The sequence below is a fragment of the Amblyraja radiata genome, chromosome 19 (genome assembly GCF_010909765.2).
Source record: "Amblyraja radiata isolate CabotCenter1 chromosome 19, sAmbRad1.1.pri, whole genome shotgun sequence".
Taxonomy (NCBI): Eukaryota; Metazoa; Chordata; class Chondrichthyes; order Rajiformes; family Rajidae; genus Amblyraja; species Amblyraja radiata.
In genome coordinates, this window is record NC_045974.1 from 33,154,416 (window position 1) to 33,182,166 (window position 27,751).

General features: G+C 42.4%; 1 protein-coding gene across 3 annotated transcripts in view; it reads right to left on the minus strand.

The window, feature by feature from the left end:
• The window catches only part of lrriq1 (leucine rich repeats and IQ motif containing 1), a 164,188-nt gene that overhangs the window by 54,523 nt on the left and 81,914 nt on the right, over nt 1–27,751 (minus strand). For all 3 annotated transcript variants that reach the window (XM_033038198.1, XM_033038197.1, XM_033038199.1), the window contains exons 16-18: nt 19,196–19,681; nt 15,153–15,381; nt 6,164–6,280 (exon numbers count right to left, since the gene is read on the minus strand). In XM_033038198.1, the coding sequence (XP_032894089.1) occupies nt 6,164–6,280; nt 15,153–15,381; nt 19,196–19,681 (832 nt within the window). The remainder of the gene's footprint in view (nt 1–6,163; nt 6,281–15,152; nt 15,382–19,195; nt 19,682–27,751) is intronic.

Below are 27,751 nucleotides of genomic sequence, written 5' to 3' on the forward strand. Positions count from 1 at the left end.
ATGTTTTTAATTATGAATATTAACCAACAGTGTGCGTTAACATCACTTCCAGTAGCTCCACTATTTTCATGGGCACTTTGTGATCTAAAGCTGTGGTGGTATAATATAAACATTTTATTGGGTTGCATTTATTTGATTTAATATTTCATATCATGTATTTACAATATTTTTTAATTAACCTAATTATTTTTTTAATAGAAAATATGTTTAAAATTAGAAACATTAGGTTTGAGTTACTGAGCCAGGAATAAGACATAGACAGCTGTCATATCAATGTTCAAAAAAGAAAGAAAATGGTTGAGTAACTTGGCGGGCCAGGCAGCATATCTGGAGAACATGGAGAGGTGAAGTTTCGGGTCGGGTCCCCTTACCTATCCATGTCCTCCAGAGATGTTGCTTGCCCTACTGAGCTACTTCAGAACTTAGTGTCGTTTTTTTTGTAAACCAGCATCTTGTTCCTTTTTCCAAATCAATATTCAACTATTTAACAGGCATCATCATCATAGTTGAAAACATTAGCGATGCAATGGTGCTGGTTTTCAACGGGAACGGTGACGGACGCACATCTTTGCCCTCCAGTTCCCGCGGACTTCCGCCACTGGAAGTATAGGATTTTGGTGTGTGTGCTTTATCATCATTCCTTACAATGCTTACAGTGATCGTAACTTCTACTGAAGTGTGGATTGACAGGTCTTGTTTTTGGTCCTGCTGGGGTCCACAGCCCCTCCTCACCTGGCAAACCAGGTGGGGAAGACGGTTTAGTCGCCGACTATCCGACCATTGAGCAGATAGCATGGGATTACATGGTACTCGTGGCGGGGGGAACTCCCCCCGACCTAACCTCACAGGCAGCTTTTGATATAACCTGCCCAAATGCCAAACAATGTTTCGCCATTCTAATTAAACCAAACCAAACTAAACTAAATTTAGAATTTAGATGGCATTGGGCAGTAAGTTGACATTAATGCACCAGAGCAAAAATTGAGTCCAGGCTTAACTCAACCCAAAATCAACTCACCACATTGGTCGTTGGTGGTTATGGGCAACTTTCTGCTGCCCCACACTCTTGTGCGTATGACTGTCAATCAGGCACGTGCCGTGAGTAATTACTCAGGGTAGGCAGTCAGTCAGCTTTAAAAAAATCATCAACCGCGCATGCGCAGATTTTTCTCTCCGTAAGTTGTCAGTCGACTTTTATAAAGTCTTCAAAAGCCAAATCTCTTAATAAAGTACCGTATTTCCCGGCAATGAAAACGCACCCCCATTTTGAGTTACTAAATTTTGAAAGAAGGCTGGTGACATAGAATTTCTCACGCCAAAAAAATAAAAATAAAGAAAGCAATTTGCTCAAGGCTGGCGGATGTGCGGGAGTGGGCGCCGTCTGTGTATGGCAGCCTGCCTGCAGTCCGTCTCTACACCTTTTTTTATTTTATTTTATTTTAAGTCCTGTTAAAAAATGTTAGTGGAGGTCTTCTATGTGGGGGGTGGGGGTGGGGAAGGGGGTAACTTTATTTCTTAGTCACCTACCTGGTCGGAGAGGCAGCATCCCTCCAAGCTGCTTCTTCGCCCCGTCCTCGCGGCCTACCATCGAGAATGGAGCGGCGTTTCCTGTCGGGAACGGCCGGGACTACAGCTTCGGCGGCGGTGGCGCAGCGCTGGGATACCAACACGGAGCGGGCAATGCCTTACCGGGTCGCCGTGCGGTAAGCTCCGGAGCGCTTTGGCCGTCGATCCCAACATCGCGGAGCTGTGGCTGCGGGCGTCCGGCCGCGGGCGGCGCTGGATTTGGAGCGCCGCAGAGCCAGGGTTCGAGTTCACCGGGGTTGGAGCTCCAACCGGCGCGGCTTGAGGACTACGAGTGCCCTGGTCTCCAGGGAGGAGGCAGCCGCTCCAGACTTTTCCAAGCCGCTGAGGAATGTTTCACCCGACGCCGAAGTTCCATCTTCACGGCAAGAGGGCCCTGAAAATCATCGGACTGGCTGCACGGCCACAAATGGGCCCCGACCTCGGGTGTTTCACAGAGGAAGAGGACTTAACTTTCTGGTGCCTTTCCCCACAGTGGAAAGTTTTGATTCTGCTGTGGGGGGACGTTTGTGTTGAACTCTATAATGTGTTGTGTCCATTTTATTCATTTTTTTTTTAACCTTTTTCTATGGTTTGTAATGGAACTTATTATTTAATTTATGTAAAGCACTTTGGTGTCAATGCGAATTGACTTAAAACGTGCTATATAAATAAAACTTACTTACTAAGGCTTCCAAATCTCCTTCATTCTGAATTACTGAATGGGTGGGGGTGGAGGGTGACGGCAGGTGGGGAGATGGTGGGAAAAACGGGAGCACACCGGGACGTTGAATCAGATCGATCTCTTAGGTAGGCATAATTCTCCCATGCCTTTACTATTTATATTTAATAATAACCATTTAAAATTTTAGTCAGGGTAGGCAGTGTCTACCTTGCCTACCCTGATGGCACGTGCCTGCTGTCAATTAATTGTAAATGATAGTTTGAAGATAGTAACAGCTAAATTAATGATTGTTTTGTGATTTGTATAACTTTTGACCCCAGCCAGCGGCACTCATTAGCTCAAGCAGCTGCTACTACTGCTTTGCCCAATGCTACATGAATCTGTTAATAGTGTTGAACATAATGCAAGCACATTAAAATCTGAATACTTCAAATTAAAGTTTTTAGTGTTGTTGGGGAACATTAGATATTGACCTAGAATGAGTGTTTTGAAAAGCAAGATAAATGTATCTGGGTTGGGGTAATTTGGCCAAGAAATTAAATTTCATGGTGCGGCTCATTTCCAGCTTTGCACGTCACAGTGAATGAATCATTTTGTAGCCTATTTAAACTTTCCTTTCTGAATATAAGCAAAGAAACAACATTATTTCTAAAATGCCATAAGGAGAAATCATATTTCCACTACTAAAGCCATAACACTCATTTCAGTTCTCATGTCCAATGGGCATTTCTAGACGTTAATCACTGCTCTGAGCTTGTGCACGTGGGAGATGGGTCGGCAACTAGCTGGATCATCAGCAGATTTCCCAGGCTGGCGATGACTTTAGACTCTCTCCAGGCCTTAGGGATAATTCCACTACAATGGACATGGGTAAAAAAAGCAGCCAGCCAGTTGTGTCCAAGGTTTTTCAGAAATTCCGTGTAGATCCCATCAACTCCTGCTGCTTTCCCAGCTTTAGTAGAGGACAGGCCTTTGTCTACATCAACTGGAGTGTATGGATTAGAAAGGGGGCTTGAGGATGGTGAAGAAGAGATGGACTTTGTCAGGTTCCATCTCACTTCTTGTCAGGCTTCTTTGGAAGTGGTGACCATCGAGTTTTCCAGCAGGTGAGAGGCTACAGCATTTGCTAACTCCTGGGGGGGGGGGGGGTGTACCGGGCAGGAGCAACTGAACCAAGATGACGAAGGAGAGTCCTGCTTGCCAGGATTTCTCCATTGGTAGAACCTGTTCTTCCCATAGAGCAAGTTGGCTTTAGACTGGGTAGAAGCTGTGCAGATCAAGTCCTTGCCCTCACTACCAATATAGAGTCTGGCTTCCAACTGAAAACTGGTGTTGCTCTCATCAATCTGGAATCAGCTTATGTGGAGACATGGTCGGTTGCTGAAAGCTTCCAGAATCTTGAAGTGCCAAACCACCATGCGTGCCCTCTCATCCATCCTCAGCAACCGTAGAATTAAGGCCTCGCTTGGGAACCAGACCAGCTCTGTCAGGATCCTGAATGATGGTCTCCCCCAGGGCTCTGTCCTAGCTCCCCTACTCTCCAACATTTATGTGAGTGATATGTCAACTACCTCGTCCAGGAAGTTTGCATATGCCGATTACCTTGCCCTTGCCAACCAGGGAGCTGCCCTTGAGGATATCAGCAGAGTGCTAACCCAAGACTTGAAGGGGATGGAGGAGTACTTCACCTTCTGGCGACATTGCCCTAACCCATCTAAGAACTGTCACTGCCTTTCACTTCAGCAATCAGCTCGCCAATGCAAAGCTCCGAGTGTCCTTTTGTGGTAAGCCGGTGAAGAATGAAGAATTCCCCAAGTATCTCGGAGTCACCCTGGATCGCAGCCTCACCTATCTTGAACACCTGAAGAGGGTGGCTGATAAACTGAAAGCAAGGGTCAACATCATCAGGAAACTTGCAGGCAACAGCTGGGGATCCAATGCACACACCCTCCGTACCGCAAGCTTAGCCCTAGTCTACTCAACAGCCGAGTTTTGCTCAGCAGCTTGGGCTAATAGCTGTCACACCAAGCGAGTTGACACTGTCCTTAACTCTACAATGCGGGTCATCACAGGGACGCTTAAGTCAACACCTTTGCAGTGGCTCCCTGTCCTCTCTCATATTGTCCCTCCCAGCATACGCAGAAGGGAGAGGACGTTGAAAGATTGGTGCACCATTGAGGCTAACCTTGACCTTCCCATCCATGCTGATTTGAACAATCTGCCCAACATGCGCCTGAAGACCCGCAAACCCTTCTGGTATTCCATTAATCCCTGGAAGACTTTGACTCCAAGACTGAGTGGCGCAGAGCCTAGAAGGATGCCAACATGAACACCGAGAGGTCATCACAGACCCCAAAGTGAAACCACCGGGTTTTGACCTCCATTGCAAGCAATGGCTAACCCTGAACAGAATCCGCACCCTCCATGCAAGAACAGCCCATCACCTGTATAAGTGGGGGATGACAGACAACCCTGCTTGCAACTGCGGACATCCAGACCAGACCATCCCACATATCATGAATGACTGCTCACTGAGGCTTTTCTCTGGTGGCATCAAAGCCATCCATCCAGTAACAGATGCTGTCTTGGCCGGGATGTCTATCCTTGATCTACAACTTTAGGTTGTGCACGCCATACGCAAGAAGACGACTGCTCTGAGAAAAACAACATGCACCAATGATGCGTCATTCACATTCGTGGCATTTTTCATTTTAAAGGGACCCTTGTGTGGGTTCCGGCCCACCATAAATAACCACATTTAGTTTAGAGATGCAGCGCAAAAACAGGACCAGCGATCACCCCGTACACTGGCACTATCCTATACACGATGGACAACTTATAATTTACAGAAGCCAATTAACCTAGAAACATGAACGTCTTTGAAGTGTGGGAGGAAACCGGAACACCCAGAGAAAACCCACGCGGTCACAGAGTGAACGTACAAACTCTGTACAGTCAGCACCCATAGTCAGAATCAAACCTGGGTCTTTGGCGTTGTAAGGCTGTAACTCTACCGCTGCATCACCATACCGCCCACAATCTGGGTACTTTTAAAATTAAGAACCTATACATTCTTAAGTCTCAGAATATCAGTTTACATTTTTGTACTAAGATCACTGGAGTGGAACTTTGGTTTAGTTTAGTGATACAGCAGGGAAACAGGCCCTTTGGCCCACACCGACCATTGATTGTTCACACTAGTTCTGTGTTATCTAATTTTCTCCTCCATTCCTAACACACTAGGGAAAATTTACAGAGAACAATTAACCTACAAACTCTAATTTCTTTGGGATGAGGGAAGACAACAGATCATCTGGACATAGGGAGAATATGCAAACTCCACACAGACAGAACATATAACTCCGAAGTCAGGATTGAATCTGGGTCTCTGGTGCAGTGAGGCAGCAGCTTTACCCGCTACACCACTGTGCCACCCTAACCCAGGTTATTTGTTTCTTGGTTTTCCACACAATCCTTCGAAGTCAATACCACTGCTTTCCAACAACGCCTCCAATCCTGCTCTCTTGATCTAGGCCCCATTCTCTATCTTATTTTCTTACCCAAACCGAGCCTCCATGCTTTCATGTAACCTCCCCACCAAAACTCTGATTTCCAGATTCAAATGCCCTTTCTCATGCAACAAACCCTGCAACAGGACTCAACGTCCATCCACTGTCCTATGAAGACTCTTGATTATTACTTCACTCTCCCTTGCATACACTCTCACCTGTACTTCCTGCCTTTCCATTCCCATGAAACCCCAGGCTTAGTCTCAGTCTGACTTGCTTGGGCTTGAGGACATACTGAATTTTGCAGCCAACACTTTGAGATGCACAGTCCAACCAGATACAACATAACCATTTCACAACTCTTAACATGATAAACGTTGGGGAACATGCTTTGATATTGACTTACCTCATCAAATACAAATTCATTCAAATTAACTTCCGCAAAGACATCGTCTTCCTCAGCATGAACCGCTGCTAAAGCATGAGACAACTTCTTCCGTAAGAGGCAACCTCGCCAATGTGCCTAAATAAATCAACAATAAATTCATTTGGCATAAAAATCACAGTGCTAAGAGCCAAATAATCAGAAGGAATTAAGAGCTGAATGTTGAAATTTAGTTTAGTTTAGTTTAGTTTAGAGATACAGGCCCTTCGACCCAACGGGTCCATGCCGGCCAGCGATCCCCGCATATTAATAGGTATGTTGCAAAGCCTACCTGAAGCGTCTTTGAAAATCTGCCGCTGCGGGTGTGCGCGATTTTGGCGCCGTTTAGAGGGGGGCAGGTTTAAAACGCGATTTTCTCTAGGCTGTTCAAATCGAAGATGTTCAGCCTAGTTAATTATTAACGAAAAATCGCTGGAAGACCCCGTCGCAAATGCTATTATTAGGTTTAAAGGCCTTGAATAATAGTTATAGTAGTTTAAAAATCAATCTCTAAACCCGCGACCGCCAGCAACCGCAGGGTCTCATAAAGCAGACAGCTGAAGGTAGGTTGTATATTTTTACATTAAAAAGGGCTTCTAAAGATCCCTTTATACAAAGTTTAATATTGCGAGTAGCTCATTTTGGGCCCATTATATCGCGCAGTATTTTTCTGGGCATTTGGGGCACAAATCTACCGCAATGTGAACGTTCTAAACCAGCGCGTTCCACAGGGACCCACTGGAAAGCTGATTTAAATGGGCATTTATTTACAGCAATTGAACACTGAATTCCTTCCATTTGGCCTATAAATTAATGTAAATGAGATTTAAAAATCATGTTTTATTGTGAATTATTTGTGAATATTATTTGGACATTTAGGCTATTTAAAAATGTTAATCATTTATTAAGAAATGGATAGATGTTTAGATCTAGTAATTGAAGTCTGAAATTAGCTACAATTAGGTAACTAACTAATTATATGCTTTAATTTCAGGTCATCCAAGTAAGATTATTTTATATTTGTTTCAGAATGCTTCAATCTATGATAACTGAAAATTTCATTCAGTTCTCTTAATTTTTAAGAAAGTTATGGGCTTTTGACTGTTCACGATCACAACTTTTTTGTTATGTCCATAGAAAATCAATAGGGAACAAGATGCTCATTTCCGAGTATGAAAATGGCCATAACTTTTTAAATACTTGAGATATGAAAGTGAATTAGGTGTCAAATTAAACTTATTTTTATGCTTTATCTGATGGGATAAATTACAGACTTGATTTTTAAAATCTCAAAATTTTGTAACATTGCTAATATTAACAATATCCTACACATACTAGGGATAATTTTATATTTACCAAGCCAGTTTACCTACATACCTGTATGTCTTTGGAGTTTAGGAAATACTGTAATACAAAAGTTAATACTGCAGGTGCTGGTAATCTGAAATGAAATCAGAAAATCCTAGACTGGCTTTAGCAGGTCACATAACAAGAAAAGTGTGTGGAGACAGAAACAGCTAATCTTTCAGGTTGATGGTATAGAAAGCACTAACGATCAGGGTTGAACTCAGGTTGTTAGATTTGTGAGGCAGCAGTACTACCTGCGGCACCTTAATGTGGCCAGAAATGTCGCCATATTTAATTGTAAATGACCTGAGTCTAGGTTTAGACCATGAAACCGAAGATTTTAAAAGTTGCCCACCTAATTAGAAATACTACAGTTCACAGGTGATTTTGTGTTGTTCTATTGCTTGCTCAGTCTTTGGAGCACTGAATTCCAATAAAGCCAGGTTCAATGAAGAATTCCCTTCTCATACTTTGGGACTTCTCTTCCTTCCATCATGGACATTGGTTACAAACGCTGTCTGACAAGAGCTAAGGGCATTACCAGAGCCCCCACACACCCACAATATGGACTGTTTACACTGCTGAACTCTGGGAGGAGGTACCGCAGCATGAAGAGCGGGACAACCAGGTTCTGCAACAGCTTCATCCCCCAGGCCATAAGACTATTGAACTCACAATCAAACCGATGCCATAACTTTCTTATACATTGCCACTTTTAAAAACTTTCCTACATATCTATTTTACAGAACTATGCACATGAAGCACTTTTTATGGACACACTAAGCACTTTTACTGATCGCCTGATATAAATGTTATATTCTGCTGCTACTTTGAAGAGTCAATGCAACGAAATTTTGTTCAATGTGCACTGTGTCTATGTGTATATCTGAATGACAATTAAAGTTAATCTAGAATCTATCTATACTTGGATATGTCCAGAAGTTGTGAACAATGCTAAAGTGACCAGAATATTGTACTCACTAAAAATAACAATAACCTGTAAAAATGGAGATTCAAACAAAGTCTAACACCTTATTCGCTGAATTAATTAATGTTGTTGTTTTAAAATGCTGACTGTAATGTACTTCCTAGAGATATAAATCCCACATACACACTTCTGCAAATAACTGAGCAGCTTAGTTTATATGGAAACAATTGCTCGCAGTGTATTTGCCCTCAAATTTCTCTCCTGTATGTTTCTATGGGAGATTGATTTTAGAGAGTTGAGGATGCCCAAACATGGCTACTGCCAGGCTGGACAGATACAGCATCGTGAGATAGGAAGCATTATGGGCTTAAAACAACTTTCAGACTCCAAAGAAATTGATTATTTTTTTCCGATTGTGAAACTGTTAATCAATTCTAATTTATTTACTACAGTTAATTTTTGATGCACTGGAATGCTTACATTTGAATTTGATACTCCAAAAAAGAAATCTAAGTGCCTTGATTAGTATTGCAACCTCACATTTATTCGTGTCAAACATTTCCCATTGAAATGTCTGGATTCCAAGTTCCAAAATGTATTTAGGTTTATTTTCCATTCTTCTAAATCAAATACTCTGGTATCTTGGTAGACAAATCTCTCCCCTTCTCTCCCCCCTGCGCAAAATATCTCTCTCCTTCTCCCCCCCCCCCCGCAGAAATTCACGACCTACTTTGGTATCCTTTATACATGTTAATAGGGTTATTTGTTTTTAAATCCAAATAAAAAATGCAATCCATTAGTTTAGCTAATGACATAAAGACAGATAATAAAGCAAGTCATAAAGATGTTGCGTCTGAAAAATGATAGAGGCCAGACATCATACCATACACTGCCATCATGCACCAAACAGCAATTCAATGTGCTTAGTGCAGAGATTCTGTGCTGGTGAACTTTTCCAGTTAAGTTCATTTCCTGTGCTATTATTGCTGTGAATCAAGTGTCATGACGTTTCCCCATTTCTAAGCTTTCCTCATCATTTTACTTCTAAAATTGTTAACTTATGCTGGGGTACGGTTCTGCAGCCATTTGCAGCCCTTGGTAATCAAGCATGCACTCATTCATCATGTGTTAGCCTGGACAGAAAATGTTTGCAAACCATTACATGATCAAAAAGAATTAGAGAAAGTAATCTTGTAGCACAAACAATATTGATAGAAAGAGTTCATATCCCAACATGTGGGCCTCTCTTGGTGACTCATCATTTGATGTCAAGCTGGGAGCTCGAAGAGCGTACAAGTGATCCAAATAAGGCACGGTTTGGTGTTGCTACAAAATAGAGCGATAGTTCCTATGAGCTTAGACATGGATATCTTTTCCCTACTTGGCAAAAGAAAGCACAGAACAACAGGAGCAGGCGGAGAACTAAAAATGGACCATGCATCCGCAGAGAAAGTAGCTTTGTGAAAATAACAAAATATCCAAGTATACGACCATTGGACATGAGGAAAATGATACTCAATAGCTACTTTGAAATAGAATTTAAAACCACACAGCGATGTTACCTATAACTCTATATATTAACTTGCAATTAACATAGAGTTGAAAATGAACCTAATTGTTCTTTTGTCGACAATTCTAATTCATGCACTGAATCACATTGGTTTTGTCTCATGGTTCTGATTTGAATCGTGAGAGATCAAGCTTTGAAAATGAAGTATGGTCCAGACTTCCATACAATTGCTGTGACTCATGGAAGTTTGAGATGTACTGATTGAGACAGGACCAGAACTGTCACAATTTGTCATGTTATTGGAATCAATGTCAGGCCAATGATAGACTTGGATCTTGCTGGGGAAAATCACCATTCAGATCCCACGTGCTGCAACATGCAAAACTCCTTCGATTTCAATGGAGATTGCAGTGCACAGATTTAGGAAGCACCAGCGAATATATGTGATTTTTAAACTTATTTTGCTTGATTTTAATTATTTCTAGGTTTTTTATGTCTATTGCTCTATCGTTTTTTTGAAACTCGTTTCTTTCAATTTCAATAGTTTTTCAACATCAAGGACATTAAAAAACCTAAAATGATTGATAATTTTGCCAGAAGGAAAAACCCCACTAGCTTTGCTTTTGCCCAGTGGTGGTGCCCCATATCAGACCACTTGCAGCCCAGCCTCCAGCCACACCACATCAATGGACTCTTTGATGCACTTTGTGTTCCCCACATCCTGGCTCAACAATTCCAAGAATGAGGACTGTGTTAACATATTCCAGTCATAAGTTGTTAATCTGCCACAACCACTTCATGCATCATACAAGAGATATTGGGGGCTGACAAGGAAGATTTTTCCTTAAGATCACTTATATTAAAGGTGTGCCATTTTTGGATTCCTACCAACTGAGTACATCTTCAAGGGCAGAATGAGTAAAAGGTTTTGGACTTTCACTTGGTGGTTTATTTGTTGTAAACAAGCAAATGAGTCTGAAGAAGCATTCCCACCCAAAACATCGCCTATCCATTCCCTCCAGAGATGATGCCTGACCTGCTGAATTACTCCAAGACACCAGTGAAAAGTTCACATTGGAAGGCACACACCAAGCTCTGAAAGTGTGCCCAAATACAAAAGGCGATAAATTTCCAGTGGCAACAAGTTATCACCAGATTCATTTGGCAGCGATTTCTACACCAGTAGGCTACCTCTGCCACCTCAAAGCCCAACATGCTAAGCTTTGTGAGAAGCTGCTGCTTATACATGTCTAGTGAATGTGGGCTTCTGGGAAGGGCACCTCTGCATTGACAATCACCCTCCCCCCCATGGATGTTACTTATTTTTGAGTGGGTTTTCACAGGCCTGTTGCTCCTATTGATCCTTCTACTACTCCTGCTGGTACTCATCTCAGTCCCTGTCGCCGTTTTACAGTAAGGAAACACCAGCAGTCACCCTGGTGACATGATGGTTAAAGCCATAAAGTTCAAATGATTCAGAATCCTAAAGAAGTCCTGTGCAATAACCTCCAGGCTTTACAAACCAAGCTCCCAGGTCTAGGACCCAGAAGACCTGCAAAAACATTTGCAAACTTACCATCCTGTGTTGACATTACTTTAATTAAAAGGAGGATCAATCCAGAACTTGCAGGTTTGAATGAGCCTCCCAATGAAAAGTTTCAATGAATTCAATTCCCAGACCTGCTCAGACTAAAATATCAACCCACAGAGAATAAAGCAGTAGAAATCAAATGTAACTCAAACTACTTACAGCACACAACTGTAGCTTCCATAGACATAAATGTATAATATGTGTTTCGTAAAAAAGTCAAATCTTGCTTTTGTATATTTCAGGACTTTTGCGTCTTTGAAAATGACACGAACACAGCCTATATGTTGCATATGAATGGGTTTCAAATAAAACTGATGTAAAAGACTCTCTCAACAAATGGGGTGAAAGCTCCTTCTAATCACAAAGACACTACATAGAAATAGTAGAAACAATAGGCTGATTGAAAAGTTGTCATTAAGGTCAATTATTTGCGAGGCCAATTAAGAAAAAAAACCCATCTGATTATAATTCTGGTATATTCTTTAAAATATTGCTCACGTTAAAGTTAAATTCTGCTCATCTTATAAAAGATTCCGAGGGGTTAAGATATGGAATAGACTATGTAATACCTAATGCTATTAATGAAAACTTTCTTAGCAGATAATTTATTTCTTCTGCTGAATTGTCGATGTTGTGGACATCTAGAGTACATCGTTGTATTATTTTTCAGTTGCTGTAATGCCCAACAAATTCAAAATGGTTAATAATGATAATTATGAACTAATTTGGTTTCTACCTTAATTATTTTACTGACAAATCTTCACTTTTACGTAATTACAAGCATGTTTACCATCCACTTCTACCCCCTGCTTTTACTCTTTTCATTGTTGGAATGGCTGCTACATAACTGACCATCATATCCCACTGACAAATGGAATTGGTATGGAATCTATGTGGCCATTTCAAAAGCCACATGTGGCAATTGTTAAAGTGAAATAAATGAAAATGTAAAATCTGCACGGTTGATATCCATTGTTTGCACATAATTTCATTGGTGATTAGAAATTATATTTATTTCAGTTTGGCCTTGAGGGGATTTTTTTTCATTCTTTTATTAATTGAAACCAAAAAAATGAAGCTCTATCCATGCAGTATCTCTACAATCATTGCACTGGTTGCCTTGAAAGTATGTGCGAGTTAGCTGTGTACCTTTGCTTCAAAGCCTGATGCACCTGCAGTCAGCTTGAATGGATCAGGAATGCCATGCTGAATAATTGATTAGGCATGAAGATCCTGAATGAAAATATTTTGGTGCACTTAATGATTTCACTGATTATAGTCTCAATTTTTCCTGAGTCCATATGAAGATGATATTTGTAAATTTTGGCCGAGATGTGTCCAAAGTAATGCTGAGAAACCAGAGAATAAGAGATTCATTCTTTCATAGGTATCTTATGACTGATTGACATCTGCCACATGAGCAAGTAAACATTTTGTCAAATTTGCTATCAGGTCATGTCCTTTTCACTCTTCACTCAGAAATCATTATACCGCAGAAAATATTTTCTTGGATGTGCAACTTTCAACGATGTACTCTAGAGTTGATGGTAGCCTACATGTAGTTTTACCGTTTAGTTTATTTTAGAGATACAGAGCGGAAATAGGCCCTTCGGCCTAGCGAGTCCTGCCAACCAGCTATCCCCGCACACTTACACTATCCTACACACATTAGTGACAATTTACAATTAAACCAAGCCAATTAACCTCCAAACCTACAGGTACGTCTTTGGAGTGTGTGTGGAAACCGAAGATCCCAGAGAAAACCCTGCAGGTCAAGGGCCGAACGTACATACTTCGTACCGACAAGGACCCTTAGTCAAGATCGAACCCGGGTCTCTGGCACTCTAAGGCAGCAACTCTACTGCTGTGGCACCATGCTGCCCTAATTGCAATGTCACTTCCTTAGGTCACTGCCCCATGGCTTGTCATATTGCATGGGTGCAATCCCTCAGGAGTAGAGTCTTCAATGAAACCATGTTGCAACAGCTTGACTACCTTTTTTTGCTATCTAACCATATGCTTGCTCCATGCCATTTTTTATCCCTATGGCTGGTTTATCTTTTCCTGCTTCTGGCAAAGGCTGAACCCTTATAACAACAAGTTTTGTGTGGCAATAACAGAAAAATGAAATCTCTCTGCAGTCAGAAACCCTTCAGTAAGCATGCAATGAGCCTTTTTGATCAAAAAGCAAGGTTGTCAAATACCACTAACTAGAATAAATCTTTTCTCAAGGCCGTACATGAATTACATACTTAGACATGATAGCCATTGTGATTCACGCAGAGCTCTATGTCCGCAAGAGAGTTCTGAACTATCACAAGTTAAGTGAAACACAACTGAAACACACAGGAAAATAGGAGCAGCAGTAGATCAACAGGCTCATTACTCCTCCCCTACTATTCAATATTAGCATAGCTGATCTATTCTGGCCTCTTCGGTGCCAGTTCCCTATAACCTAAATTCCTCCATCTTTCAGGTATTTATCTTAAGCATTAGCATGTCAATTGATCTGATCTCCACCACCATCTGGGGCAGAGAATTCCTGAGATTCGCCACCCTCTGAAAGAAGGCATTTCTACACATCTTAGTCGTAAATGACCAGACTTCTCGTAACTTTGCCCAATATCACTATGTATGTATCAGCAGCCCAAAAATCTATAACAAAGAAGGGTCCTGACCAGAACAATCACCTGTCCATGTTTTCCAGAGATGCTGCCTGACCCGCTGTTACTCCAGCAGTTTATATAACACGTAATATATAAAGGAATGATTAAAGAAAGTCTGACCAAAGAGAATATTCTTCTTATAAAGAATGAAGAATTGTATCATCATTGCACCTTTTATTTCCACAGATAAGTGGGGGTGATAGGGTACAAGAGAAGGGGCAATTACATGAGTAAATAAAGATATGGAAGTAGCAATGAAATGTTGGCAAAAAGCATTGGCTTCTACTGGCATGCATTCAATAATGTAATGGAAACTGCAGAGGCCCTTGCTAAAAACAATGTCATTTTATTAAGCATGGAAGTTGTACCAAAGAACCAGATGATTACTGTTGAAATAACTCTGTGGATTAAAGGAGAAATGAATGAATTAGAGATCACCAGGGCAGTTAGTCTAATACAATAGCAGGAAGCTTCCTTTAAAATATTGGTAAACATTCCCTCATAAAGAACTAACTGAAAGAGATTCACAAAGACATGAAAACCAGTCTGTATTTGTAAAAGGCAAATTACACCACTTGAAGTTAACATATTTCCTTGAATAAAATAGATTATTGGCAAGGAAATGAATATGATGTTAAGAACATAGTATTTGTTGGATGATAAAGAATCAAGATTAAGCTTGTTCACACTCCTGGCAGATGCATCATATAACGATAATGGCGGTATTCACAAATGATAGTCAGTATTCTATAATAGACCCAGTCAATGTCACAAGGAAAACCAAGTGCTGGAGGCCCAAAGTCACAATACTCCTAAGTGTTTATCACACAAGCTTTATTAAGCATATATTAAATGTTTTCTCTAAATTATTAAACCCAAATGAAAGCACATTTGTTAAAGCAAGCAATGGAATTATGATTTTCACTAACCTGGATGACAACAACTGCTCTTTTTCTACCCTCTTCACTGTCATCAAATAACTTCAATTTCTTTGGTGGATTGCCAGCAGAGTACCCGAAGGCAACTTTCTTTCTGTTGCAGTAATCTCTCCATGCATTCTGAATCACTGAAGCTGCATTATGAAATACCATGTATTCAAGAATATCTCTACGAATGATGTAACCCCGCCAGTGGGATTGCAAGATAGTGGCCGCATAGCTGTCAATACAAAGGTAACATATTGTTAATCACAGAAAATTACAAATAAATAACTACAACTAAAATATCACATGTGTATTTAGCTGCTAACTTATAAAATAATTCCAAATGTGCTTTGTGAAAATATGGACCAATTAGAAATAATCTCTTATTAGCCAACAATAGTATTTTTGTTTTACTAATACTATTTCAATTAGCAACTAACAAGCAAATGTTTTCTTCCAACAACTTGTTTTAAAATAGCTTTTTGTTTCATTTGCATTATTAGCATCAGAGACACCAAATTACTATTTGTGACCACTTTGTTTTCCACCAACATATCAATGATATCACTTGAAGGCATTTAACAGCAGAGGTTTACAACAAACAACTTTACCTACTTGTTCTCATCTAGCTGACCCCCCCCAGTTGTCATTTTTTTTGCCTCATTTTGTCCTGTACTGCATGAACCACAACCGTATTAAACATAGAATAAAACAAGATCATAATATCAGCCTCCACGTCTGGTTCCATCTCCAAAGCACTTAAAACCTGGAGTTGGCTGTTGAAACCATTGCCTTCCTTACTGTTCCCAGCCTGACCTTATTATTCTACATTCTTTCCATCACCTATATTCATCTCTAGAACACTGACTTTACCCTTGGCAGGCAGCTGATAAAACGTTTATCCAAATGTTTGTCTGTCCATCCTCGGTTATTCCAATATTTGTGTGATTGGCCTCATATCTTTCATTCTTGGTAAATCATTTCAGATTCCCCCACCATGTGGCACCCAAGGCGTGGAGTCTGATCCACATTTCCCATTATTGATTTTTAATGACAGGTGATGTCTTGGGACAAGCTGGTAGAGAACCTTATTCTCTGGATGCTTTATGCAAGGCTCATTTTCCTATATACTTCAGTGAATGAGTCAATGATGATCTGGCTCTCAGCCTCTTAATGTGTACAAGAACATCAACTGTTTGTATACTGTGGCTAGATGACTGAGGCTGAAGTGCTCATTTCTGGAATGGATCAGGGGAGAATGAACACTTTCCAATTCATTGTGTAGATTAGCAGGAAATGTGTTGGGACTGAGTTGCAATAGCACAGAAAGAACGATTGAGAAGAGAGTTGGAACAATGACACAGCTCTGCTTGACCAGAGTCGGCACTGGGATTGGGTCTCTGGAGATCCGTTGTTTGGTATCAGGATTTGTGTGCCATTGTGCAGATCTAGACTTGAGACTAAATTCTAATCTTAAAGGATTCTCCATGAACTCTCCCACCTAACATAGTCAAAGTATTTTGTAATATTGATGTAGACCACATAGAACAATTGACATTGATCCTTACTGATTGGAGTTGTCACACAGTGATGACCATGTCCTTTGTACCACTTTTTTTGAGAGAAGGCATACTGTATTCAGGGAGAAGGACCTCAGCTGCTGAAAGATGGCAACTGAAAAGGATGTGTATTACAATTTTCCCACCAGTAGCTACTATCAAATTTGTCTCCTTTCTTGGAGGAAAAACAATTGACCATAGTCATAATTACAGTGCCTCTATGGTCTCTCGGTTATATTCCTATTTTCCCCACGAGGGAGATGGGGCAGTAAATATGTGTCACAATTTATTCTCCACTCAGTCATAGGATTTAACTTTTCAGTATATCCTCAAAGCAATGATAGCAACAGAAGAGGAGAAAAAAAGCTCTTAGAGGGTTTTACAGACAATGGCCGATGAATCCCAATCATAAGAGCCACAGAACAACCAAAATTATTGGACTGCTCTGAAGTATACCATAAATTGCTTCTGTGAAGAGCCCTTTAGTTTCTTCACCATAAAAATAGTAGGTTTAATGGGAATACTCAAGGAATCCAGCCGTTTACTAATCACAAACACAAAAATAGATCTTGAATTGGGATCTCTATCCCAGGGGGAAAAAAAGAAAGTTCTACAAGCATCAGAAGGGCAAGGTCCAACAAACATCTCATGACTTAAGAATAAAATGTGGGTGGATCACAAAGGGTCTGACAACTAGCTGATAACCATAACATGCATGGATTTTTAAGTATTGTTAAGACCACCAGATCAATCAAAAACCTGAAACAAGTTTTTTCTACCAGTCATTGCTATCATCAATAGTCTGGTTTTGCCATTCGATCTTCCAAAGACTCCAATTTACCTTCATATTCAAATTCTTTCACACTGACCTCATCAATTACAAATCTTAAACAATGTTTCACTCCAAATTTGGCCTTGTTTGTTTTTTGCCTTTTACTCACCTGGTTTCTAGGACATAATCCTTTCCTAAATGTATCTATCTCTGTCTCCTCCATTCTAATGTTCTTTTAAGATATTTTATGACTAATGTTTTAATCATACTACTTTTCCAGCTCAATGTTAACTTTTGCCATATTACTCTTTTGTAAAGTGCATTGGAAATCTTTTGTTACATTAAAGGATGGTGCAGAAGATATGTAACTGAACTTCTGCTAAAATTCCTGAAATTTACATCAGATTACTATTAACCTTCAAGGAGTAAAATGGCAATATTGTTTGATATTCAAAGATAGATGGCATAGCATTAACATAAATATAAGTTAATTGTGATTATTTGGAATTTGTATCATCTAAATGTAAACACCAATGCATTATTAGCTGTTGTGAGTTAATAAGAACATTTTCTCAATGATAAATGTATATTTTGAAAATTAGTGAATAAAATAATAGATTCAATAATGTATGCTAACAATGGAAGTATCTTAAAATAACAAAGGTTCTTAAAATCTTTTGTAAAAATGTAGTAACTGCCCCCTGTGCCGGTTCCACATTCAATAAGATCATGACTGAACTAATCTTGCCCTCAACAAAAGCCTTCTGCTCTTTCTCCATACACTTTGAATTTTAAATTGTAAAACACATTATAGTTTGTAAATCCTCAAATTCTCCTCATTACAATTTTAGACACATTTTATCAACCAAGCAGTCCACTGGACCAATTAAATTATTTTCACTCTTAAAATTACTGTTCTGAAGGGAAAAGGACACGGCTGAAAAGGGTAAATGTAAATTTAGGTAAATCAGATAAAGTTATTATTAATGTTCCTGACCTTATTAATGTCAGTAACCTGTGAAGAGAAAATCTGAAGCAGATTGCAGGTTACTGAATGAACTGAACATCTAAAAACATAGAATAAAATAGTACATATACAAGACATACAAGTACAAGCAATGCATGAGGAAAACTAAACCCCACATTCTATAGGCTTAATAAAATTTAGAAAATAAAGTGTCCTGTCTACAAAACCTGACTAAATTTATTGTATGTTTCCTTTTACACAGAACCATTCTTTGACTGCCGTTACGTCCTGCTTCATTATTGCAACCACATAAATTGCAGTTCTGGCTAACTTAGTTTTCCCCCCTATCCTCCCCCATGCCTCCAACTTAAACTGGAAAACTATGCAGAAGGAATCAAAGATACGAAGCCAGAAGCAGTAAGGGACAAAGATAAATATTAAAAGTCAGAGTTTAAGAGAGCAGAAGCAATCAAAATATCTATTTTCCTGTGGCTGAGAATATGAATAGCACAGTCAAACCTGCTCCTTACATTAATCAACCACCTCCAATATGCACTTGCTCCACATGCTATGCGAGGCACACAGAGTTATAACTACAGGAGCATAAATTTAATAGTATACAGTAGATTGTAATTGTCAGTTTTGATGTCTGTTTTAGAGTAAGTGACCTCAAGCTCTTATTTGGCTTCTACAACATTCAAGATTCATGAACTATTATCTAAAATTAAAATACATCTATTTGCATTATTACTTTTTAATGTTCGCCTCTGAATGTTGTTGTGGACGTCTCCCCTTTAAACTTTCTTTATTCTGTAATTCAGATGTCATTCTAATGGATTCAGAATTTATTCGAGCTTTCTTTATTCTGAAATCCTGCAGAGGAATAGCAGTTCCTTCCAGGTTTGCAAGAGGTCTGGGGTCACAATCCTTGGCATCTTGGTAAGATGTGTGTGGATAATCACTTTGCTTTCTGTTTCCATCAATAACAGGAGCCTGAACCTGGTCAGAATCAACTATGTGATCAGAGTTCTGGCCAGTTACTTCTGCACTATTGATGGTCAGCTTTTTGTGTTGCTTTACAACATGGAATTCTTCTTCATCAAGACCAGTAGGGTGCTTCTTCCCTTGCGTAGTAGATAACTCTCCATATTCATGAGCATATCTACATTCTTCAGCCAGCTGCATCAGTTCTTCACAGTGACGAGAATGTGTATCGGCAATCTCCAAAGAATTTGACCTGTTATTAAAATGAAAATTAAAAACATTAAAATAATCTAACTGGTGCAATTTATTGCAGAAAAATAGGGTTGTGGCAAGATTGTACAATAGGAGCACATTTTACTATTTTCTGTTTGTGATGGGATGCAACATCAACAATTCAGTCACGTAAAGTTATTCTTGAAAAATCGGGGCTGCAAATCGGATGGACTGACCACACTGCAAATTTTCAAAACAAGCTCCCACCGTGTGATATTTCAGACAAGGAGTTTCAAGTGCAAAATTTACCACAGTTTTCAACATTTTATGTTTCTGAGGATGACATTTCACATAGCTTGGAAGGGATGATGGGTTTCTGCACATGCAGCTGATTCTTTCAATAGGTTTAATACAAACAGAAATTCTGAAAATATTCAACAGGTCAGGCACCAAATGCTGCCGGAACTTTTGATTATTTCCTGCATTTTCTTGTCTCATGTTAGATTTTTAACAAATGCAGTTCATTTTTGCTTTGAGCTGTTGAGACATTCATAAATAATTCTGTTAAACATGTGACCAACCCCCAGATCCCTCCTCCTCTTGTATCATTCCTCTTTCAATTCAGTTGCCAACAACTGTTGGGGGAGACAAATTGGAAATACAAGGATGGAGTTAAAGGGAAAGAGAGTATAGGAAAAGTTAAGAAAGACACCAGAATTAACTGGACAGAAGCTCAGGAAGGGATAGGAGAGTATGGCCAAGTGAAATAGGAATTGATGTGAAAGGTGAGGTGAGTAATGGATTAAAAGTATTATATATGAATGCTCGAAGTATAAGAAGTAAAGTGGATGAGCTTGAGGCTCAGTTAGAGATTGGTAGATATGACTGTGGGGATTACAGAAGCGGCAGCAGGAGGATCGGGACTGGGAACTGAATATTCAGGGTTATACATCCTATAGAAAGGACAGGCTGGTGGGCAGAGGAAGTGGGGTAGCTCTGTTGGTGAGGGATGGAATTCAGTCCCTTCTGAGTGGTGACATAGGGACTGCCGATGTAGAGTCGCTGTGGATAGAATTGAGGAATTGTAAAGGTAAAAAGACATTAATGGGAGATATCAACATGCCCCCAAAGAGTAGCCTGGATATAGGGTGCAAGTTGCAGCAGGAGTTAAAATTGGCACGTAACAAAGGTAATGGCACTGTGGTTATGGGAGATTTCAATATGCAGGTAGACTGGGAAAATCAGGTTGGTTCTGCACCCCAACAAAGGGAGTTTGTAGAATGCCTCCAAGATGGATTCTTAGAGCAGCTTGTACTGGAGCCTACTAGTGAGAAGGTGATTCTGGATTTAGTGTTGTCCAATGAACCAGATTTAATAGTGCAACTCAAGGTAAAGGAACTGCTAGGAGGTAGTGACCATAATATGATAGGTTTTAATCTGCAAATTGAGAGGAAGAAGGTTAAATCAGAAGTGTCAGTGTTGCAGTTGAACAAAGGGGACTATGAAGGCATGAGAGAGGAGCTGGTCAAGGTCGACTGGAAAGGGATCCTAGCAGGAATGACGGTGGAACGGCAATGGCAGGAATTTCAAGGCATAATCTAGAAGATGCAGGATCATTTCATACCAAAGAGGAAGAAAGATTCTAAGGGGATTAAGAGGTAACCGTGGCTGACAAGGGAAGTTAGGTACGGAATAAAACTAAAATAAAAGGTGTATAACATAGCAAAGAGTAGCCGGAAGCCAGAGGATTAGAAAGTTATCAAAGGACAACAGAAGGTAACAAAAAGGGCAATATGGGGTGAAAAGGTGAAGTACGAGGGTAAGCTGGCCAAGAATATAAAGAATTATAGTAAAAGCTTCTTTAGGTATGTTAAGAGAACGAGATTAGTAAAGACATATGTGGGTTCCTTGAAAGCAGAAACAGATGAAATTATTATGGGGAACAAGTAAATGGCAGAAGAGTTGAACAGCTACTTTGGTTCTGTCTTCACTAAGGAAGACACAAGCAATCTCCCAGATGTACAAGAGGACAGAGGATCTACGGAGAGAGTAACTGAAAGAAATTTGCATAAGGCGAGAAATAGTATTGGGTAGACTGATGGGACTGAAGGCTGATAAATCACCAGGGCCTGTTGGTTTGCATCCCAGGGTACTCAAGGAGGTGCTCTAGAAATTGTAGACGCATTGGTGATCATTTTCCAATGTTCTATAGATTCAGGATCAGTTCCTGTGGATTGGAGAGTAGCTAATGTTATTCCACTTTTCAAGAAAACTGAATTATAGTCCAGTTAGCCTGACATCAGTGGTGGGGAAGATGTTGGAGTCAATTATTATGAAGTAATAACGGCATATTTGGATAGCAGTAAAAGGATTTGTCCAAGTCAGCATGGATTTATGAAGGGGAAATCCTGCTTGGCTAATCTTCTGGAACTTTTTGAGCATGTGACAAGTAAATTGGATGAAGGAGAGCCAGTGGATGTAGTTTACCTGGACTTTCAGAAAGCCTTTGATAAGGTCCCACAAAGGATATTAGTGGGCAAAATTAGAGCACATGGTATTGGGGTAGGGTATTGACATAGATAGAGAATTGGTTGAAAGAAAGGAAACAAAGCGTAGGAATAAACGGGTCCCTGTCAGAATGGCAGGCAGTGGCGAGTGGAGTGCCGCAAAGCTCGGTGCTGGGGCCCCAACTATTTACAATATATATTAATGATTTAAATGATGGAATTAAAAGTGACATTAGTAAATTTGCAGATGACACAAAGCTGGATGGCAGTGTGAACGGCAAAGTGGATGCTAGGTTACAGGGTGACGTGGACAGGTTGTGTGAGTAGGCAGATGCATGGCAGATGCAGTATAATGTAGATAAATGTGAGGTTATCCACTTTGGCTGCAAGAACAAGGAGGCAGATTAGTATCTCAATGGTGTCAGATTAAGAAAAAGAGAAGTGCAACGAGACCTGGGTGTCCTTGTACACCAGTCACTGTAAGTAAACATGCAGGTACAGCAGGCAGTGAAGAAAGCTAATGGCATGTTGGCCTTCATAACGAGAGTGTAAAGGAGTTAAGTCTGACACACTGTAACTTTACTGAGTCTTTAATAAAGGCACATGTCAAACACGTCCCAGTACTGACTGCATCTAGTCTTCAGGCGTACTGGAACCAAGGGAGGAGCAAGGGGAAGATATCACAGTTATACTGAGATGACTGGGCGTGGTTAGTGGTATTGAGGTAGCTACATTATAGGTTGCATGCATAAACCATCTACATCCTTTCCCTTAGAAATCTAAAATTGAAGTTATAACAGTGGCAGTGTGATTATACAACACATGCAAATTTAAACGAAATCACCGTAGCGGACAGGAGGTTTGACAACCCGACCCGAGCGTGTGCGTATAGCACCATCACCCTCCCCACCAGATAGGAGGCGGAGCAGTAGCAGCCGGGAAGGAGAAAGTCGGCGGAGACCCAACCGGGAATGCGGAAGGTGACCCACAGGTGATACAGGAGAAGGAGACGGGGGAGAAGGAGGAGAAGGAGAACGAGCAGGGGAGGAGATCTGCCCGAAACCAGGAAGCGTAGAGGGAGGAGAATGCGGCAAGCGAACTGACGGGGCATGCAGGGAGCTGTGGGGTAATTAGTAATGACAGGCTTGAAACGCAACGGAGGAGCGTAGGGATCCACAGGAGGGGGCAGAGGCTCGTTAACGGCCAACAGGTGCTGGCGGCTCCGGCGGTAGACAGTTCCATCAAAGTCCACCAGGTAAGATCTCGGGGAAGTGTCCACACCAACAACGGTTGCGAGTCGGGAGAATCCGGTGGCTGTCTGCATGCGGACGACCTGGCCAGGCAGTAGTGTTGAGAGCGGGCGGCAGGACTTGTCGTGAGAGCGACGCTGTACCTTATGCTTGTGAGCAATCCGTTGCTGAACGGCGGCAGGCTGGAGGACCTTGGGCACCAGGGATTGTTGGGCGATCGGCATCGGTGGGCGAAGCACGCGGGACATCAGACGCTGGGCAGGGGATCGCATGGTAGGGTCCCGTGAGATGTTGCGAAGGTTTAGTAGACCCAGGTAGAAGTCACCATTGGAGAGACGAGACTGCTCGAGCAAATTCTTGGCACTGCGGACAGCTCGCTCGGCCAGGCCGTTGCTCTGCGGGTATTCGGGGCTGCTGGTATAGTGAGTGAAGTTCCACTTCACAGCGAAAGCCTGGAATTCTGCACTGGCAAACTGACGGCCGTTGTCGGTCTGCAAGCGGACCGGGGACCCAAAGGTAGCAAAGTGTCTGCGCAGCTTACTGATAACCATTTCAGAGGTGATAGCAGGGAGAAGGTCCACGTCGAACCAGTTGGAGTATGAATCAACCAACACCAGGTAGTGCTTGCCTTGCCATTCGAATATGTCAGCAGCCAGCGAGGTCCAGGGCATGGCAGGCGCAGGCTGCTGCAGAAGTGGCTGGCGCTGCTTATGTGGGGCAAGAGTGTTGCAATCAGGACAGGAGGCTACTCGGGCTTTAATGTACTTGGCCATGCCGGGCCAATAGTATTGTTCTTGGGCATGTGAGACGGTGGCATCGGCTGGATGACAGCTGCGAGCTGTTGCAGGTCGGGGTCGTTGGCGGTGTGCTCATCCAGGCACTGCAGCTGCTTGGAGGGAACAAAGTTGACATTGAGTACCTGCAGATCCTCCTGCTCGTAGGGGTGCCTGTCACAGGAGGCCCGGGGGGCCCGGGACAGCGCGTCGGCCACATGCATCTCGGTGCCCCTCTTGTACACGATCAGAAAGTCGAACCGCTGGAGCTGTAACATCATGCGCTGGAGTCTAGCTGGAGCGATATGGATAGGCTTATTGAGGATGGTCACCAAGGGTTGATGATCCGTCTCGATGGTGAACCTGGTACCGAAAAGGAAGTCCTTGAACTTGGAGCAGGCGAATAAAACCGCAAGAAGCTTCTTCTCGATTTGTGCATAGCGCTGCTCAGTGTCTGTCATGGTACGCGAGGCATAAGAAATGGGCTGCAGCGAGCCGTCATCATGGAGTTGCAGGCAGGCAGCACCGAGTCCGAAGCGGGAAGCTTCACACGTAACTACAATTGGACGTTGCAGATCGAAAAACTTTATAGAGTCGGTGTGCTAATCAGCTTTGTTTTGAGAAGGTCGAAAGCCTGCTGGTGTTGGGGAAACCAGGACCAGGCAATGTCTTTTTTCGTCAGTTGCCTCAGGGGTGCGCTCAACTCGCTGAGGTCGGGGATGAACTTTCCCAAATAGTTGACCATGCCCAGGAAACGCTGCAGGCTGGTCACGTCGGTCGGGGCAGGCAGCTCGGAGATAGCTTTGGTCTTCTGCGGATCAGGTTTCAGCCCGTGGGCTGTGAAGATGTGGCCAACATAGGGTACTTCAGCTACACGGAACTTGCACTTTGACGGGTTAAGTTTTAAGTTGATCTGGCGAGCGCGGTCTAGAATCCGTCGGAGGTTGTGGTCGTGCTCAGCAGCATCTTTCCCATAAAACAGGATGTCATCCACGATAATGGCACACGGCAGGCCGGCAAACAGTTGCTCCATGGAGCGTTGAAACACTTCGCTAGCAGAGTTGATGCCGAATGGCATCCGCAAAAATTTGAATCTTCCGATGGGGGGTGCCAGAAGTGGTTAAGTCTGAGGAGTGTTTGTCTAGAGGTATTTGCCAGAATGAGCTCCTGGCATCAAGGACAGAGAACACCGTGGCCTGACCGACCTGGGCAGCAACATCTTCTACAGTCCTCATGGGGTAATGAGGGCGCCTTATTGCCAGATTTAAGTCTTTGGGGTTGATGCACACCCGTATCTCGCTCTTACCCTTCTTCATGGTGGCGACCATGGTGGAGACCCACTCGGTGGGTTCGCTGACAGCTTCAAGCACTCCCATGTCAACCATGTTCTTCAGCATGGCTTCGACCTTGCCCTTCATGGCAAATGACACCCTGTGTGGAGCACGGACCACTGGTACAACCGACGGGTCAGTTGCGATTTTGTATACAAGGGGCAGCTTACCCAGTTCATCATCGAATAGGTCAGGTTACTCGGAGAGTGGATTCAGCATCACCCGCACTTCGTGGACAGTACGGTCAAAGGACACCAGCCCGAGATCCTGACGCGCCTGATTGCTCAACAGAGTCACACAGTCACAGTCAAGAATGAAAAACGACAGGTCACGCGAAGATTTCTTCAGCACACAATGGAAGGTGGCCCTCCCCACAGGTTTTAGCTCCTCTCCCCCATAAGCACGCAATATGGAGCGATCAGCAGTTAACAGCTCATTATTCCTTATCTTCCTGAACAGGGATATTGACATAACATTCACCTTCGCCCCCGTGTCCAGCTTAGCAGTGAAGGATTTGTTGTTGACAGTGACAAGCACAGAAGGATCGGGGAGGCGAGATTGATTATGAAGGAGAGAATAAACACTGGCATCTCCCATGGAAATACTGGGCTCAGAGTCGAGGGCAGTGTCGACAGAAGACTGGGAACTGAATTCGTTATCAACTTGTTGAAGGTTGTTTAAAACCTGTCTGGGAGCTGGAGGAACGTTCCCACGGGAGCGACAGGCAGCTGAGAAATGGTTCATCTTCTTACAGAAATTACAAGCTTTACCAAATGCTGGGCACTGCGACTGCATAGAGTGGACATAACTGCAGTTGGGGCACTTCTTGACAAGCGGGACCCGAGCGGCATAAGTCAGCCGCGGTGCAGGGCGAACGTTGTCTTGCTTGCGACGGGGCATAGCAACACCAGTCAGATTAATAGCCCGATTGTCAGATCCCCTCTGCCCATGTAGCGGGGCAATCACCTCAGCTATTCGGCATGCATGCATAGCCTCAGTCAGGGTGAGATCCGGTCTTCGCAGCAGCTCCGCTCGTAGCTTCTGATCTAGCATGCCGGTGACCAAAATATCTCTGGTGAGCTGATCACGCATGTTCTCGAAATGGCACCGCTGAGCAAGGTAGCGCAGGTCAGCGATAAAACATTCAACAGGTTCATCAGGCTGCTGTTTCCTTGTAAAGAATCTAGCCCGCTCCAATATACGGTTGGAGGGCAAGTCACAAATCTCCGCAAACTTGCGTAAGAGACATACCGGGTCATTGGCAGATTCCGCCGGCTCGACAACCTGGTCGTTGTCATCCAGGACCACTGGATTGTAAGTGTAAGCCTGAGCACGCTTCATAGCATCGGGACCGGCAAGGTTCAGCAGGAGTGAGGCTTTGACCGCATCAGGGTCGTTTCGGTGCACGATGTTGATGAAGTGGTTGTAGTCCATCACGAAAGTAGCCCATCGCTCCGCAATGTCAGCGTCAAAGACAAGGGAAGAGGGCTTGCGGCATGAGAATGCCATGGTAAATAGGGAATTATACAATAGTAAAACTAGGAGCAAATAAAACCCGATAAACAGGAGGCGCGCGTTTAACTTACTGACACCATGTAAAGGAGTTAAGTCTGACTCACTGTAACTTTACTGAGTCTTTAATAAAGGCACATGTCAAACACGTCCCAGTACTGACTGCATCTAGTCTTCAGGCGTACTGGAACCAAGGGAGGAGCAAGGGAGAGATATCACAGTTATACTGAGATGACTGGGCGTGGTTAGTGGTATTGAGGTAGCTACATTATAGGTTGCATGCATAAACCATCTACAGAGAGGATTTGAGTATAGGATGTAAAGAGGTCCTGTAGTTGTACAGGGCCCTGGTGAGACCACATCTGGAGTATTGTGAGCAGTTTTGGTCTCCTAATTTGAGAAAGGGGATCCTTGCTATTGAGGCAATACAGCGTAGGTTCACGAGGTTAATCCCCGGGATGGCGGGACTGTCAATGAGGAATGATTGGAAAGACTGGGCTTGCATTCGCTGGAATTTAGAAGGATGAGAGGGTATCTTATAGAAACATATAAAATTATAAAAGGACTGGACAAGCTAGATGCAGGAAAAATGTTCCCAATGTTGGGGGAGTCCAGAACCAGGGGCCACAGTCTAAGATTAAGCGGAGGCCATTTAAAACTGAGATGAGAAAAACACATTTTCACCCAGGGAGTTGTGGATTTGTGGAATTCTCTGCCACAGAAGGCAGTAGAGGCCA